Source organism: Pan paniscus, chromosome 10, assembly GCF_029289425.2.
Source record: "Pan paniscus chromosome 10, NHGRI_mPanPan1-v2.0_pri, whole genome shotgun sequence".
In the NCBI taxonomy this organism is placed as follows: Eukaryota; Metazoa; Chordata; class Mammalia; order Primates; family Hominidae; genus Pan; species Pan paniscus.
Window position 1 is genome coordinate 111,429,868 of NC_073259.2, and position 19,167 is coordinate 111,449,034.

Genomic DNA, 19,167 nt, shown 5'->3' on the forward strand with positions numbered 1-19,167 from the left:
TAGAAATTTTAAAATTCTTTGAACTAAACAATAATAGTGACACAACCCATAAAAATCTCTGGATACAGCAAATATGATGCAAGGAGGAAAGTTTATACTCTTACATGCCTATATCAAAAAGTCTAAAAGAGCACAAATAGACAATCTAAGGTCACACCTCAAGGAACTAGAGAAAAAAGAACAAACCAAACCCAAACCCAGCAGAAAAAAGGAAATAAAAATCAGAACAGAACTAAATGAAATTGAAACAAAAAAGAAATATAAAAATAAATGAACAAAAAGTGGGTTCTTTGAAAAGATAAATAAAATTAATAGACCATTAGCAAGATTAATCAAGAGAAGAGAAGATCCAAATAAGCTCAATTGGAAAGAAAATGAGAGATATTACAACCAACATCAGAGAAATACAAAATATCATTCAAGGCTAGCATGAACATTTTTACCTACATAAACTAGAAAACCTAAAGGAGATGGATACATTCCTAGAAATATACAACCCTCCTAGCTTAAATCAGGAAGAATTAGAAACCCTGAACAGAACAATAACAAGCAGCGAGATTGAAATTATATTTTAAAAATTACCAGCCAAAAAGAGTCCAGAACCAGGCAGATTCACAGTTAAATTCTAGCAGACATTCAAAGAATTGGTACCAATCCTATTGACAGTATTCCACAAGATACGGAAAGAGGGAATCCTCCCTAAATCATTCTATGAAGCCAGTAGCACCCTAATATGAAAACAAAGGAAGGGCATAACAAAAAAATACAGACCAATATCCCTGATGAACATAGATGCAAAAATCCTTAACAAAATACTAGCTAACCAGATCCAACAGCATATCAAAAAGATAATCCACCATGATCAAATGGGTTTCATACCAGGGATGCAGGAATGGTTTAAGATATGCAAGTTAATAAATATGATACACCACATAAACAGAATTAAAAACAAAAATCACATGATAAACTCAATAGATGCAGAAAAAGCATTTGACAAAATCCAATATCTCCTTATGATTAAAACCATCAGCAAAACTGGCATACAAGTGACGTGCCTCAATGTAATAAAAGCTACCTATGACAAATTCACAGCCAACATACAACAGAATGAGGAAAAGTTGAAAGTATTCCCTCTGAGAACTGGAACAAGACAAGGATGCCCACTCTCAACACTTCTATTCAACATAGTACTGGAAGTCCTAGCCAGAGCAATCAGACAAGAGAAATAAATCAAGGGCATCCAAATCAGTAAAAAGGAAGTCAAACCTGTTGCTGTTTGCTGATGATATGATTGTATACTTAGAAAACCCTAAAGACTCCTTTAGAAAGCTCCTAGAAGTGATAAACGAATTCAACAAAGTTTCAGGATACAAAATTAATGTACACAAATTAGTAGCTCTGCTAAACACCAACAGTGACCAAGCTAAGAATCAAATAAAAAACTCAACCCTTTTTACAGTAGCTGCAAAAATAAAATAAAATACTTAGGAATACCTAACCAAGGAGGCAAAAGACCTCTACAAGGAAAACTACAAAATACTGCTGAAAGAAATTGTAGTTCATATAAACAAATGGAAACACATCCCATGTTCACGGATGGGCAGAATCAATGCTGTGAGAATGACCATACCGCCAAAAGCAATCTACAAATTCAATGCAATTCCCATCAAAATACCACCATCATTCTTCACGGAACTAGAAAAATCATATGAAACCAAAAAAGAGCCTGCATAGATAAAGCAAGACCAAGCAAAAAGAACAAATCTGGAAGCATTACATTACCCAACTTCAAACTATACTGTAAGGCCATAGTCACCAAAACAGCATGGTACTAATATAAAAATAGGCACATAGACCAATGGAATGGAATAGCAAACCCAGTGATAAACCTAAATACTTACAGCCAACTAATCTTTGACAAAGCAAACAAAAACATAAAGTAAGGAAAGGACACCCTATTCAACAAATGGTGCTGGGATAATTGGGAAGCCACATGTAGAAGAATGAAACTGGATCCTCATCTCTCATATTATACAAAATTCTACTCAAGATTGATCAAGGAGTTAAATCTAAGACCCAAAACTATAAAAATTCTAGAAGATAACATTGGAAAAACCCTTCTAGACATTGGCTTAAGCAAGGATTTCATGACCAAGAACCCAAAAGCAAATGCAATAAAAACAAAGATAAATAGGTAGAACTTAATTAAACTAAAAGCTTTTGCGTGGCAAAACGAAAAGTCAGCAGAGTAAACAGACAACCCACAGAATGGGAGAAAATCTTCACAATCTATACAACTGACAAAGGACTAATATCCAGAATCTAAAACAAACTCAAACAAATTAGCAAGAAAAAAACAATCCCATCAAGAAGTGGGCTAGGGACATGAATAGACAATTCTCAAAAGATATACAAATGGCCAACAAACATATGAAAAAATGCTCAACATCACTAATAATCAGGGAAATCCAAATCAAAACCACAATGCGATACCACCTTACTCCCACAAGAATGGCCATAATCAAAAAATAATAGATTTTGGTATGGATGTGGTGAAAAGAGAACACTTCTACACTGCTGGTGGGAAAGTAAACTAGTGCAACCGCTATGGAAAACAGTGTGGAGATTCTTTAAAGAACTAAAAGTAGAACTACCATTTGATTCAGCAATCTCACTACTGGGTATCTACCCATAGGAAAAGAAGTCATTATATGAAAAAGATTCTTGGACATGCTTGTTTATATAAGCACAATTCACAGTTGCAAAAATGTGGAACCAGCCCAAATGTCCATCAATCAACGGGTGGATAAACCGTGAAATATATATGATGGAATACTACTCAGCCATAAAAAGGAATGAATTAATAGCATTCACAGCAACCTGGATGGGAATGGAGACTATTATTCTAAGTGAAGTAACTCAGGAATGGAAAACCAAACATCGTATGTTCTCACTCATAAGTGGAAGCTAAGCTATGAGGATGCTATGGCATAAGAATGATAAAGGGACTTTGAGGATTCAGGGGAAATAGTAGGAAGTGGATAAGGGATAAAAGCCTACAAATTGGGTTCAGTGTATAATACTCTGATGATGGGTGCACCAAAATCTCACAAATCACCACTAAAGAACTTACTCATGTAACCAAACACCACCTGTTCCCCAAAAACCTATGGAAATAAAAAAAAAAGAAAATAAAGAAAGAAAAAAAAAAGAAAAATGAATGAGAAAGCACTCAATGCACTGACGTGGGAAGAGCTCCAAGATACAGTGATAAGTGAAGACTGAGGTGCAGAATACTGCTGCTCACCTGTACACTTTCATTTGCTCATAAACACACTTTTTTGCTTAGAGAAAATATTGAAGGATTCTCAAGAAAACAGTAAAAGTGTTTTCCCATGGGAGAAAGGGGAATGAGGCAGATTGGAGCAGAAGTAAGAAAAAGACTGTCTACTATATACCTCTTTATATTTTTAGTTTTTGAACCATGTAAATGTATTATTCCCCCCCAAAAAAATTTTCAGTTCTTTTTAAGTAGAATTTGAGTGTGTACCACAATATGATTCTCAAAAAACTCATTAAAATTACATTACTCCAAGAGTTTGAAACCATTATAAAATCAATAAAACCTTTCAATGGCCCTGATACGAATACATATGTAATGAATTTTATTAGCATATAAATATAAGTGAATGAATAAACACATTCAAAATAATGCGTTGTTCAAATGAAAATGTAGCAGTTACCTGCTTTATCAGTTGTCCTAAAAACTTCATTATCTCTTAGGTAGTAAATTGGACAGGCACATTTAAATATATCCTTTCAGGTCAGTGAATGGTCCTAAAAATGGAGTTTATGGACAGTCGCAGGTTGTCAAAATCATCTATGGTGACAATGTTATGGGGAATATAACTAATACAATTATATATCTTTTGGGCTTGACACAAAATGATGTTCTTTTGCTTGTCCTATATCAATTTATTTAGGGAAATCATCCTTCTACTATTCTCTCTCTTTATCTGCCTTTCTCTCTTTCTCTTTCTCTCTCTCTCACACACACACACACACACACACACCCACACATTTTGTGTAATTTAAGTGCAGCAGTCAATCAAGTGGCCTACCTCCCCTGCCACAGAAGTAGCAAATGTTGACTGGTGTATTCCATTCTCCCAGCTACCTGGATTCCAGGGGTGAACATAAGACCAAAGTCTGGCCAATTAGAGCCATTGGATAAGCAGTAGAGACTGTTCTAGATGAATGAAAGAAGAGGGTTTCTGTACTTTTGAAATTACAAGCTCTAAGAATCGAATATGCCTATAGCTGCCAGGGCATGTTATTGCTACCCTTTTTGAAAACAAACCCAACTTAGTGAAGACAACGGGGAAATTAATAAAATGAAATTAATCATGATATTATTGGTGAACATTGGATCCAGCCATGTCCTAAGCCAGTCCATCTTTGGATTTACTAATTCATGAGCCAATGAATTCCCTCTTTTGTTGCCATTTTGAAACATAGCACAACTGTTCTTCAATACAATCTTTATGACTATTACCTGTACATATTCCAGAGTTTCTTTGGAAACTCTGGTCTGTCTTGGGATTATGTCTTAATTTACCTGGAAAATTCAGAAAGTGTAGACTACAAAATTTAGGAGATTCAGAGAAATTCTTCGTGTGATTAATGAATCTGGAGCAGGGTACTGAAGTTCTTTCATAACAAGGGATGTGCTGTAAGATAGAGGAGAAAAATACACACAAAAAAATTAGGTCAATGGCTCCAAAATAATTCATGCCACCTAGCACTCTTACTTCCCTAAAGTGAGTGATATTTTTAAAATATTTTTGTTTCTTTATTCTTTAAATGAAACAATCCTGAAAACAATCACAGTTAACTCTAGTTACCTTTACATGCACATTCCTCTTATGTATTCATTAAAGAGGCTAATTAACTTAATTATTTGTTCTTTGAAAAAATCTTATTCAGTTACACTATATGCTAGATATTATTCTAGACAGTGGGGATACAAGAGGAGAAGTCTCTGCCCTCACGAAATTGACGTATTAGTGGAGAGTGACAAAAAAAAAAACAAATATATCTACAATAGATTGGATGGTGATTTTTCTATTGCTAAGATGAAAAACATAAAATAAGAGATACATTTTCATACAGGGTGATACATTTTCATACAGGGTGACATGAAAACAAAGATTCACAGGCTCAGATGGAGTAGCCATGTGAGGTCTTGGTTGAGAGTCATTCCAAGCACTGGGAACAGCCAGTGTGTGAAAGAATGGAGAGGCAGGTGATAGGGAAGGGTGTCAGAAGGTGGGGGAGAGGAGGCTCTTAAATCAAGCTTTGTCACCTTGAAATGGCAAAAACAGAAAATAAAGAGGAGAAAGAGCTACAAAGATATTGGATAAATAATATGAAATAAGGTCAAAAGTAAGGATCCAATTTGATTTAAATCAAAAACTATTCATTCTAAAACCTAAAACTATAAAAACCCAGAAAGATAACCTAGGCAATAGCATTCTGGACATAGGACTTGGCAAAGATTTCAAGAGAAAGACACCAAAAGCAATTACAAAAATTGACAAATGGGATCTAATTAAACTAAATAGCTTCTACACAGTAAAAGAAACTATCAACAGAGTAAACAGACAACCTACAGAAAAGGAGACAGTATTTGCGAACTATGCTTCCAACAAGGGTCTAATACCCAGAATCTATGAGGAACTGAAACAAATTTACAAGCAAAAAACAAACAACACCATTAAAAAGTGGACAAAGGACCTGAACAGAAACTTTTCAAAATAAGACATACATGTGGCCAACAAGCACATGAAAAAATGCTCAACATCACTAATCATTAGAGAAATGCAAATCAAAACCACAATGAAATACCATCTCACACCAGTTAGAATGGCTATTACTAAATGTCAAAGAATAACAGATGCAAGATTGCAGAGGAAAGAGAACACTTATACACTGCTGATGGGAGTGTAATTTAGTTCAGCCATTGTGGAAAGCAGTATGGCACTTTCTCAAAGAACTTAAAATAGAATTATCATTTGATCCAGCAATCACATTATTAGATATATATACCCCCAAAGGAATATAAATCATTCTAACATAAAGATACATGCACATGTGTCTTCCTTGCAGCACTATTCACAATAGCAAAGACATGGAGTCAACCCAAATGCCTATCAATGTTGGACTGGATAAAGAAAATGTGGTACATATACACCATGGAATACTATGCAGCCATAAAAAAGAATGAGATCATGTTTTTTGCACCAATATGGATGAAGCTGGAGGCCATTATCGGAAGCAAACTAACACAGAAACAGAAGCCTAAATACCACATGTTCTCACTTATAAGTGGAAGCTAAAAACAAAAAAACATGGATACTAGAAGAGAAACAAGAGGCACTAGGGCCTACTTGAGGGTGGAGTGGAGGAGGAGGGAAAGAATCAGAAAAAATACCCTATGGGATACTATGCTTATTACCTGGTGAGGAAGTTATCTGTACACCAAACCCCTGTGGTACACAATTCACCATATAATAAGCCTGCACTTGTACTCCTGAACTAAAATAAAAGTTAAAAATTAATAATATAAATAAATAAAAACCACTCATTAAACATGTAATCAGAACCAACTTCCCATTGGTTTGATGTGTAATTTTTATTGTTTGGATATGATTAGATACTATCGATTCAGATTATTTGGATATTATATACATTTGGATATTGGATATTAATGGATAGTACTATTTGGATATTGTGAATATTATGTGTTCAGGATAGCATTAACTTACTGAGTCTGTACAGGATCAAATCATCCCTGCATAAGCAATAGTATCCTACTGAAAGGGTAAGGTTTTCATCTTGTCACTTCATACGGCCTATCACTCACCCAACTCTACCCAACCCCTGAGAAAAAGGTTTGTGCCTCAAACCAGAAAAAAAGCTAAGTGGGAGGTTCCTAGGAGGGCACTGGAGTAGGAACTCTCTCTTTTCCATTACTATGGATCAAGGAGGCAGAGACGGAAGCTTAAGAAGACACACACCTCTTAAATGGCAAGAGGCAGCTGGGACTTGAGAGACCCAGTCCAGTTGTACCAGTCATGGAGCATGGGAGATTAACTAAGGAAGGGTCAGAAACCCCTTCTTTATAAGACTTTTTTGCTGCTAGCATTTTCTTTCTTTATATTTGCTTGATATTGAGTAAAGTCTTTCTTAAAAATCATCACAGACGAGCTAAAATAAGTGAAAGGGAGAGAATTTCTACGATTTTAAAGAGAGAGGAGTACCACAGGAACAGCAGTGATTCCAAGAGAGGGCTTGAGAGAAAGTGAGACAAAAATTATTTTCCTGACTTGGTTAGAGCCACTGTCCATCTGGACAGCATGTATGCATGGGCAATCTTGGAGGTGACAATTCAGAGCAGGGGTTATAAAATCATGTAGGCCCACATCCAAGTCTCATCTCCACATCTTGATCTCTATACAAGCTAGGGCAACTTACCTTCTCTATTCCTGTTTTTACCTTTACAAAATGGGGCTAATGCTATCCTGCAACAACTATTACCCCAATTTTACAGATGAAAAACTAAGTAACTTATCAAAATTACAGAAGTAGTAAGTATTGAAAGCAAGTCTCAAATCCACTCTTTCCTACTCTGAAGCCCATGTTTTTAACCCCATTCCATACTGCTTCCACATTTTAGAATAAGCACAGCCAGCAATATAAGTGTCCAAAAGAGAAACTAGAAGATCACCCTGGCCTCCACTTCCTCACTTATCCCTCAGATCTATGCACAGCCATTTTCTGTCAACCTCACCCTCTCAATGTCCTCCAGTCCCATTCCCTCCTCTGCAGTCCTCTGCCACATATTAGCATCTTCATCCACATCCCTGCTTGCAGTTCGCCTCCATTGAATTCTCTTTCTCACATTATCTTTCTAAATCCCAAGTCTAAATATGGCACTGGCCTTCTTAATAGTGTTCACTGATTTCCCACCATTTAAACAGTGGTTCTCAAACTGTATCATGCATAAAAATCACCTGGTGAACATGTTAAATGCAAATTTTGATTCACATATGTCTAAGGGGATAAGCCTAGGGATGTGCACTCTTAGCAGTCATCCCGGGTGACTGATACAAGTGATCAACTTCTTGTTTCTCCAAGTGTGGCTCAGGACCCAGCATCACCAACATTACCTGGGAGCTTGTTAGATATGAAGATTCTCTGGCCTCACCCTAAAACCTGCTGGATCAGGATCTGAATTTTAACAAATCCTCAGCCCATCACACTCTGACCTAAAGAACCAAACACAGAGTCCTTTCTATGGTATAGGAGGCTGGTCATGACCCACCATCTTTTTATCTCTTGCCCTCAACCCCATCTCACAGGACTCTCTCCTCTGTGATCCAAGTATGACAAAGTAGGAAAACTGAGGCACCAAAAAGCTAAGGCAGTGAGTCTCATCTTCTTCATCTTGGTCAGCCCAGTGCCTAGCACAGTCCCTATTACATGAGTCATGTTGATTCATTGATATATTTTGAATTTAACTGAATGGAATTAATTTATGTTTTAAAACAAATTTTGAAATGCAGTATTATATTCAAATTGCACCTTTCATCAAGGTATGATTTACTGAAGTGAAAAAGAACGAATGAAGACAAACGCAGTCCATATCATGGACCAGATGCATTTTGCTTCTTAAAACACCTTACATTTCTTCATTGGGCAGGGGAGATGGGTACTGATTCCTCTCTGGGAAGACACTGTGGCTTTTAGTTGATTCACTGCCTGAAGTCAAACCCGTGCTCTATATATGGAAGCACAACCCCCACCTTTTTTCTTTCAAGATGTGCAAACTTTCACCACAAAGATACAAGAACAGTAAATATTGATCTTCTTGATGGATGGCGCACCTCACGCCACAGGCCACTCAAGCATCTGCTCATTACCACCAGCCCTCCCCTTTGTTGGGAAATAATGCCAAGTGGCCTCATGTGCTATTGGCTGTAGATTGCAAATATTTAAAAGAAATAAATTTCTCTGAATGAAAAGCACCTTTCTTTGTTATCTAACCCCCTCTCCTCCCAAGTCATGTTGATTTTGGGGCTGTGCACACTCCCAGCACCTGTACTTTTCAATTGTTTGCCTGCCAAGAACACTGTGGTTTTCTTGCTTGGTTTTAGAAGCCATTCTAAGTACAGTAGCCAATGAAGGCATATTTTCTTTCTCTCTTGGCAATATGTAAAGGAAGTTTCAACTTTAGGACACCTAGCAGCAACTGTAATTAGAGGACAAGGAAAGAAATTGGAGTTTCTCCATCTCTGTATTCGTCCCACATGATCATGAAAAATGTACCACCACTGCAGACCAAAACCAAAAGTGTAGGTTTCTTCAACAGCCTTATTATTTGGCAGAAAGTTTTCTAAATTGGTTTTGCTGAAATCCAGAATCATTCTTTGGTGGAAAAGTAAGATCTGGACAATAAGATAAGAATGGAATTTCAGCAAGTGGAAAATCAATTTGTGATTGAGAATAGCCACTGGGTATACAAATCCAAGTGTCTAAAAATAAAAATGTTGGATCAAACTATTATTTCCTCTACATGGAGCATTATCAATTTGATATGGTATCATCATGCCCTGGGTGATTTTAATCATGGCTCTTAATCTCTTACCACTGAGGCATATGCAATGCAGTGTTAAGGTGAAATAACCTACTGCCAAGTGTTGTGATCTGATCAATGCTGATGGCAATCTGGGTCTGGAGACAAATGATGTGTGTGTAAGCCTTTAGTCACTCTCTTACACTAAGCTGAATTCTAATTCAAAGGGAATGCTGCAACCTCTATTACTGCCACCACTTTTGTCACTTTTTATTTCCCTACATACTTTTATTCTACTTTCGTGAATGATTATTTGGGGATTTACTCTTCCCCAGTTCTTGATCCATATAGTTTGGACAAAACAAATGCCCAGATCTGAGCACATCACATTCCATTGGCTGCTTGGATTGGAGTTCAGAACCAGCGAGATATAATGGGATATTTTGAGATTTCCAAGATTGAGGTTTGATTGTGAGGATGGTAGAGTCTGTGGCTGCTGCAGCTATTTCACCAGCATGAGGCAAGCGTCTCTTGGCTTTGAATTACTTCTCTGGTAAGCTAGCTTGAGCTGGGTAAGCTGTAATTTCTTGCCTGTTCTGCCTGGTGTCAAGAGATCTGTATTTGTGAGATGAGGGTTCAAAATGTAGTCTGTGTTTATGGAAGTTTATTTCACTCTAGGTCAGGGGTGTCCAATCTTGGGCCACACATAAAATACACCAACACACACAATAGCCAATGAGAAAACACACACACACACAAAATCTCATAATATTTTAAGAAAGTTGATGAATTTGTGTTGAGCCACATTCAAAGCTGTCCTGGGCTGCATGTGGCCCATGCTGCATCCTGGGCCATGTGTGGCTTGCTCCTGGTTGCTTTTGTTCAACCTAGAGCAAGAAGGTTGGACAAGCTTTCTCTAGATAAAACTGACCAGTTCTGATAAAGATGATTCTGATAAGGACAATGCTCACTTTGTCTTAGTTGGCATCAATCTCCAAACAAACAGTTAAGCCAAAATATTCTAGGTAATTTACGTATTCCAAAAATGAAAGAGATGATATTTGCTACAACTTACAACCCTTACAACTAAAATGAAGTATTTTGTTGTTGCCAATGTAAGTAGTAAGCCATGGAGTAATGAGCTGAAGTGACTCTCTCTCTATTTGCACTGGATTAGCAAGACCTCCATGGAATTGCTTTAAATTATATATAAATCATAAAGCCACTTTCCGTTTCTTGTAAGACTTGAAAATTATAGGAAATGTCAGGAGAAACATAAAAATGACATTTAATAAATTTAAATTTAAATTCAGAGTTATCCAAGACCGATTTGAATGAAAATTTAAATCTTTTTAGAAAAATTATTCTGTAAGAATCATCAGCTCTAGATGTACTAAAATTTACATTTCAGAATAATTTATCAGAAATGTATCCCAGTGTTGTTGGAGTCTGTAAAATACTCAACAGTTTTAGGGACAGTTGTATCAGTAAAAAGATTCTCCTCAAAGTAAAAATTATCAGAAATGATTTGCAATCTTAAAGATGAAATTGTTAAAAGTATAACTTATAATGACCTAGTAAAGGAATGTGCAGAAAGCAAGCCCCAAAAAATGGCTTATGATCAATTAGGATATCACATAGCAACATATTATTATTTATTGCATCATAGAAAATTATGACACCAAAATATTAATTTGTTAAGGTTGTAGGTTCAGATTGTCATTCATGTATTGCTATTACCCCATTATATTTTATAATTAATAACATAGTTATAAAGAAAAAAGTTTTACATTTTAGTATTATTAACTACCCTTTCTTCTGCTTTCATTTTACACTGGGCTCCGTAAATTATGTAGCTTGCCCTGACTGTCTCTGTACAATTTTTAAGGCTAAGCCTTACATTCTCATAGTCAAATGGACAAGGTCAAAGGCTGTCAGCCAGATGAAGGAATTCTATATTTCTCACTCATGACATTTGGAGGTGGCCCTTCTCCTAACCTGCAAGATCACTTCCTACCAAAGCTTAAAATCTGAGACCAAAATCTTGACACTTTGAAAGAAAATAATATCTACCATCTACTGAGTGTATTCAATTGACCATATATTGCCTCAAGTTAGACAGAAGATTGTTTATACAAGTGCACATACATTTTTGAAAATTTCCGTCTTACTTACACACACGTTTAGTGCAGCACTCTTTACAATAGCAAAGACTTGGAACCAACTAAAATGCCCATCAATGATAGCCTGAATAAAGAAAATGTGGCACATATACACTATGGAATAATATTCAGACACAAAAAATAATGAGTTTGTGTCCTTTGCAGGGACATGGATGAAGCTGGAAGCCATCATTCTCAGCAAACTAAAACAGGAAAAGAAAACCAAACACCGCATGTTCTCACTCATAAGAGTGGGAGTTGAACAATGAAAACACACGGACGCAGGGAGGGGAACATCACACACCAGGGCCTGTCGAGGGGTGGGGGGCAAGGGGAAAGAGAGCATTAGGACAAATACCTAATGCACACGGGGCTTAAAACCTAGGTGATAGGTTGACAGGTGCAGCAAACCACCATGGCACATGTATAGCTATGTAACAAACCTGCACATTCTGTACATGTATCCCAGAACTTAAAATAATAATTAAAAAAAGAAAATTTCCCTGTCTTTTAGCATCAAAAGCTGGTATAGTCTGATACCATTATGTTCCTTTGTTTGTGATCTATCTGGGAGATGTTTGTTTTATTTGTATTCTTTGTTCTTACATCTCTGAAAACCTTTATGATCGCTTTGTCACTATTGAAATAACATTATAACAAAGCGTCTTAGTGTGGGTTTTCTTTCATTATACTGGGCACTCGAGTAAGCCATATCAATCTGGAAATTCCTGTCTTGCAATTCTATAAATATTTTTTCTTTTTTAGGAATAATTTTCTCCCCTCTGTGTTCTCATTCTCTCTCTCTCTCTCTCTCACTCTCTCGCTCTCTTGCTCTCTCCCCTCTCTCTCCTTCCATTTTTAAGGCTTTTTCTTTCTACTTTCTAAGGGCTTCCTTTAACTTATCTTTTCACTCTTATGCTGCTCTTTTTAAAAATCTTGGTTTTCACACATTTAATTCCTGTCTATTTCTTCTTGTTGCTGTCACTTTTTAAAATATGGCATCCTGTTCTTATTTAATGGATGTTCTCTCTTCCCTTATTCCTGAGTATTTTGATCTTAGGGTCTGGGCTTGCCTTAGTAGTGTTAGATTTGTGTTCATATTCTTTGGTTCCCTGTGTAGTCTCAGTGTCTTCTGAGCTTCTCTCTTCTGCTTGTTTTCATTTATCTTATGTTAAAAGCCTTCCTCAAGGATCCTTGAGAGCCTTGACTGTCATTCATATTTAACAATAAGGCACTAAAAGGCTGACTGCAGCTCTGGATTCACTCAGTCAGGGCTTATGACCAGTGGGCTTCCCTGAAGCATGATGGGGCAGCCAGCCTACCTTTCCAATGACAGGTCCCTCACCGTCAGAATGGGAAAGGCTTTCCCCTGGTATGTCCTCCAAACACCAGCCCAAGAATGTATTTACCAGACCGGTAGCATTCTGGGTAGAGAGCAGGAGGAAAGGGCCCGAGTGTCCCACAGGCCACTATATAAAACTTCAAGAAACCCCCACTTGGAGTCCCCACCTCATCCCTGAGCTGGGAGTCCTTCTGGCCTAATTTTGCCAGAGAATAAATCTTTGGCCCAACTCTGCAGGGTGAGCCAAGAGGAAATAGAACTCTGCATCCAGCCCCTCAACAGGCCCCTTTTCTAAGCCCTGTGTGATATAAAACTTCAAGAAATCCCCACTTGGAGCCCCCACCTCATCCCTGAGCTGGGAGTCCTTCTAGCCTAATTTTGCCAGATAATAAATATTTGTCCCGACTCTGCAGGGTGAGCCAAGAGGAAATAGAACTCTGCATCCAGCCCCTCACCAGGCCCCTGTTCTAAGCCCTGTGTGCATTCCCTGGTTTAGAAGATATGGAGAACCTTCAGGATCCAGGTTTTTCTGGGGGGTAGCATGAATTGACTCACTTCTCCTCATCAGGCCCCTGTGTAGACTGAAGTTGGGAGTCTCTTCATTCTGTTAACTCAGTTATCACTTTTTAACCAACTTCACAGCTTTCCAAAAATTGTTGAAATTCCTCACCTAGCATAGTCTTCTCTCTTTGTCTTTATCCTTGTGTGTGAATGCATTTTGTTTTAAAGCAGAGCGTTTCAATCTTTCAAAATCATGTGACATTAAAAATGGATAATAGTTGTAGGGAATGCTGAGGTAAATGGAAGAAGCTACTCAAAGCCAGGGGGAACTAGCCTGAGCTGACCTGGCTATTCCAGCTCCTACACGACCACCAAAAGGACTCAATAAATTTATATTTCTGCCCACATGCAACCTATTTGCAGCATACCATTCAGAGGCTCTGTTTCACCACTAATTTTACAGAGTTTAGGGAAGGGGATATAAATAAGTATGGCCAGTCTACCATGTTTGACCAGATACCCTCACTGCTCACTCGTCTACACTGTCTAGATTTGGATGATTTTTTTTTGTCCTGTGGCTTTCCATCTCGCGGTCCTGGAGTATCCATCCAGCTTCTTCAAAAGGCACCCTCCCAATTCTTTTTACCAGGATCACCATAGGCACCAACTTGTCTCTATGATTATTCTCCCTGAAAGTAGTAACGGCCATGCTTCTTGCCTCACTATCCCCATCCAAGGCAAATCCTGGACCCCATGAGGAATCACTTAAGTTGCAGGTACCTGGACCTCAGACACATTCAGCCTGGTCTCCGGTCACTGGAGAGAGAGGGGATTCTACCTCAGCCAATGAAACAGAATTGTGATAAAGACAAAGGGAATAATCTAAAAGTAGCTAACACACAGCTTGGCAGAGCAGTATAACATATGCTCTAGATTATGGGATTTGGAATTCGTACCTGAGTTGGAATCCTGCCTCTACCATTTACTGGCTATGTGATCCCAGGAAAATTACTTCACTTCCCTAAGCTTCAATAGCTTGATCTGGAAAACGAGATTTAAGAGTAACAATTGTTGCTGTGAATGTTTAAGTGGAAAAGCAACCACAAAGTGCCTAGCACAGAAGTGGAAAGCAAATGAATGGAAAGAAAATATCAATGAAAATTGAAAGGGAAAAGATAATGTTTGCAAATGAAGAAAAGATAGGGTTTAAAAAAAATTAAACAATGAATGAAAAAGGTGAAGACTACAGTTTACACACACACACATAGACACTTAGGTCTCCACCATCCACAGAGAAGAAGGAGATACATAGATATATAGATATAAATATAGACAAAAATCACAATTCTCAATATCATCTGAGGTTTTATATGTGATCATGGTTCTAGAAATCAGCTTTCTGAAGTTGTTTTCCAGGGGAAGCACAAAGTTACTATCTCCACTTAGGTATTAATTATCCACCCAAATGGGAACAGCCATCCTCACCTATTGTTAGCTTTCTTTTTACAAGAGCATAAATAAAAATACAACTGATGTCCCATCTCATTATCTGCCTCCCTCAGACACCAGCCCACACATTATTCTATGCTGCAAAAAGAGCTCAGTGTGAATATTTGAGAATGATACATTGAAGATGCATATGGATACAAGGCCAGACCATCACACGCTTCTAACTATGTGCTCTAAGGTGTCAAAGGAAAAAAAAATACTAACTTGGGAGGAAATATAAAATAGATCAACATCTCCTTGACAGCTATTGATAGATATATTACTAGACCTAAAGATGTTGCTTCTTAAGAAAACATAAATTCAAGTTCCTTCCAGGTTCTCTGTAGTGATGGGGTTTGGATCATGCTTGGACAAAGGAATCATAATTCAATTATCCAATGATTTATTACAATACATTTTGCCCACACTGGATATTTGGATGTGTAAACATCAGAGTATTACCCTCCCTTCCATCCCAGGCTTCGCATTTCAGATTTCATTAGCCAATAAAGCCAGGTTTATTTATAATAAAGTTAAGCCCTTCAAACCACTGACCATGGAAACCAGATTTTGAAATAATTCAGATTTGTGTTTCTGTTCTTTCTAATTAAGGGTAATATCGGGAAGCACAGACAGTGGGTAGCATTGTTCGAGCACCATGGATTTAAGCAAGAAAATCTGATTATCAGCTCATGTCAGAAGCCAAGCGATAATGCAGCTTAGCATTCGTTTGGGCTTTTTCTTTAGCCAAAAGATAATTACCGTTAGTGAGGCCTTACGTAAGTGTATCTAATATCTAAGGCCCTAAAATTTATGAATAGCAAAAGCACACAATAGGCAAAGAAGAATTACTGTATTTATTATTTCTATGGCTTGTTCCACCATGATAATTTCATTATCTAGTAAAGTTGAACCTCTAAAATCAAAGTATAATTTCTTAAAGGACAAGAAGTTAAATATGCTGGCAAGGTTTTTGGCCTGACTTCCTCCAGTGAAAGTTATTTCTAATGAATAAGAAGTAGACCAACTAGAATTTTCATAGAAAATTTACTAAAGGAGACTCAAAGTTACCTATTGAGGTCACTGCATAAACTGATGTTAAGCTTCTGTGAGATTTTTTTTTGTAAACTGTTATTTCTCAATCTTATGCTGCAGGAAAAATCTGAAATTTGAAAAGCACTTCTTGGCAAAAGCAGGATGGCGTCAGAGTGCTCATTGCTGAATACAAGTAATGTCGGTAAGTATCATAAAGAATAAATGCTGGAAACCCAGAGTGGGGAAATTATTTAAACGAGGAATTAGAACTTTGTTGTATAAAACCAAATCTAATTATGAGGATGAATAAAATCAAGTTGTAAAATTTGCAAGGTAAGTTAGCTGAGATTCTCCAAACCATAAAGAAGCAACTGCTTTTGAAAGAGAAAAATAGCATTATTTTCCTTAAGTATATGTTTTATTTAAAAGTACATTTTATTTTCTTGCTTATTATAAACTAACAGCAACTAACATGTTATTGAGTACCTGCTACAGACCAGGCACTGTTCTAAACACTTTAGACATTTTTAATTCATCAAATCCTCACAATAACCTTAAGAAATCAGTACTTTATTATCCCCATCCTACAGATGTGGAAAATGAGTGACAGAGTGGTTAAATAACTTGTCCATCTGGCTCCCATCACTCCAAATTGTATATATAGGGTACCTGATATTCATCCTCGTAATCTGAGTTGGTTCTATCTCTCAAATTTCTAACCTCTAGTACAAATAATTTTTCCCCTCTGGGTTCTCAGAAAACTTATTTTCTGTGATATGTCTCGAGCTGCTTGTATTACAGAAATACTCATTCTGACACCATCCTGAAGCAAAAGGAAATGTATTAGGACTCGTCAGAGTACTTACACTGCTGGCTCAGGCACTAACAACTCCCCAACATTGAGCAAATCACTAAACTGAACACTAGTCAAACAGGAACAATGTTCCCTTCCCTTCCTACTTCTCATGGTTCTTAAGACAGTATGGAGAATCCAAAAGATCTTAGAGAAGTATGGAATGTTCTATAGAGCTGAGCACATTGACAGGATAATGCAATTGTCAAAGGATGCAAACACAGGGTGAAGGTGTCCCAAGCAAAGCTCTTAGAATCAGTAACTAGCACACTCCCCACCTTTCCATACTCTTCTCTTGAGCTCTTACTTGTAGCTGAGGTTTATTTGAGGGAGGGAAAAGAAAGGGGAAAACATTGTTGATGATGACAACAACAACAACAATAATAAATAGGTGTACTCATCAGCACTCAGAAGCAATGTGTGCAGTGAACCAAAGCACAGACGCTGGAGCTAGACTGCCCAGATTGGATCCTGGATCTGGCACTTGGGCAAATTGCTTTATCTTGGGCCGGGTGCGGTGGCTCACGCCTGTAATCCCAGCACTTTGGGAGGCCGAGGCAGGCGGATCATGAGGTCGGGAGATTGAGACCATCCTGGCTAACATGGTGAAACCCCGTCTCTACTAAAAATACAAAAAATTAGCCAGGCGTGGTGGTGGGTGCTTTTAGTCCCAGCTACTCGGGAGGCTGAGGCAGGAGAATGGCATGAACCTGGGAGGCGGATCTTGCAGTGAGCCAAGATCGCGCCAATGCACTCCAACCTGGGCAACAGAGTGAGACTCTGTCTCAAAAAAAAAAAAAAATTTGCTTTATCTTTCTCTGCCTCAGTCTCCTCATCTGTACAGTGAAGACAATAATAGTCTCTACTTGATTGGATAGTTATGACAATTAAATGACAATATTCATAGAGAATTTTAGAGAATTTAGAGTAGCCTGACAGAATCACCACTAAATATATACAATTGAGAACTGTGAGTAGCAGGTGCCACCAATCCATTGGTTATTGTACTAGCAAAGTAAAAGATGGAATCATGGCTTTTTTTTGTTTCTATTTTCTATCCTCATGAAAAATTAGTAATTCTCTTTCTACTTTGGCCAAACGACTAGAATAGAAAATTGTGCTTCACAATTTCTATGGCTGATTTCATCTACTTCCGATTGCTTTTATATTTTAGTAACAAAATGTTCACGTCAGCATTGTAGAACCATGTTAGATTATTAGGACTTTGGAGATTCATGGAGATTATGTTTATAAAGATGCTAAGGCAATAGTAGCAGAAGACTAAAGAGTCAAGTCAGTAGCAGACACAAAGCAGAAAAAAGTAGAGCAGATGAGCAGTGTATTTCCTGCCCCAAAACCCCTGGCCTTAGCCCATATGCTTTTGCTTTGACCCTAATGAGATCTACTAAAGAGGAAGACCAAATATAGTAGAAATAGACGTACGTCTCCATGGCACTGAGCTAGATGTTTAAATCAATGCACCAAATGCTTGCTACAATACCATGAAATAAAGAGCACGGTGCCTATTTCACAGGTGCAGAAATTATAGCTGAGAGCAGGTGGCTAAACTTGCCAAAGGACAGTTACTCATTCCCCTGCTTCTTCCTACCTTTCTTTCTCTTTCATCCCAAAAAGCTGTCTCTTCAAAATTCAATCCATTCTAGTTCTAGTCTTTCCCCTCTTTCCTCCTACCTTTCCTATATGTTTATCTTTTTCCTTAGTCACTTCAGTTCACTCCAAAATCACTAACCTTTCTAGAGTTCTTTCACTTCTTCTCTATACCCATCACTGATTAACCCAACAAACCAACCTGGCATGGCTGGCCCAAGCAGCAAAGGCACTTTGCTCTTCAAAGACCAGTCAAGATCAGAAGAGGTCAAGATCAGGAATATGCACCTGTACATTGTCCTTGTCACAATATGATACTTACTGCCTGTGCCATGTTTCTTATATGTATAAATTTGCTCTTCAGGATATAGTGTTCTGACTCATTCTTTTTTTTTTTTTTCTTTTTTTGAGATGGAGTCTTGCTCTGTTGCCCAGGCTGGAGTGCATTGGTGCAATCTTGGCTCATTGCAATTCTCTTGCCTCAGCCACTCGAGTAGCTGAGATTACAGGTGCCTGCCACCATGCTTGGCTAATTTTTTTG

General features: G+C 37.7%; 1 protein-coding gene across 5 annotated transcripts in view; it reads right to left on the reverse strand.

Moving 5' to 3' along the window:
* The window catches only part of C10H12orf42 (chromosome 10 C12orf42 homolog), a 457,931-nt gene that overhangs the window by 320,467 nt on the left and 118,297 nt on the right, over positions 1-19,167 (reverse strand). For all 5 annotated transcript variants that reach the window (XM_055096056.1, XM_055096055.2, XM_034934354.3 and 2 more), the window contains one exon: positions 4,619-4,730. In XM_055096056.1, the coding sequence (XP_054952031.1) occupies positions 4,619-4,730 (112 nt within the window). The remainder of the gene's footprint in view (positions 1-4,618; positions 4,731-19,167) is intronic.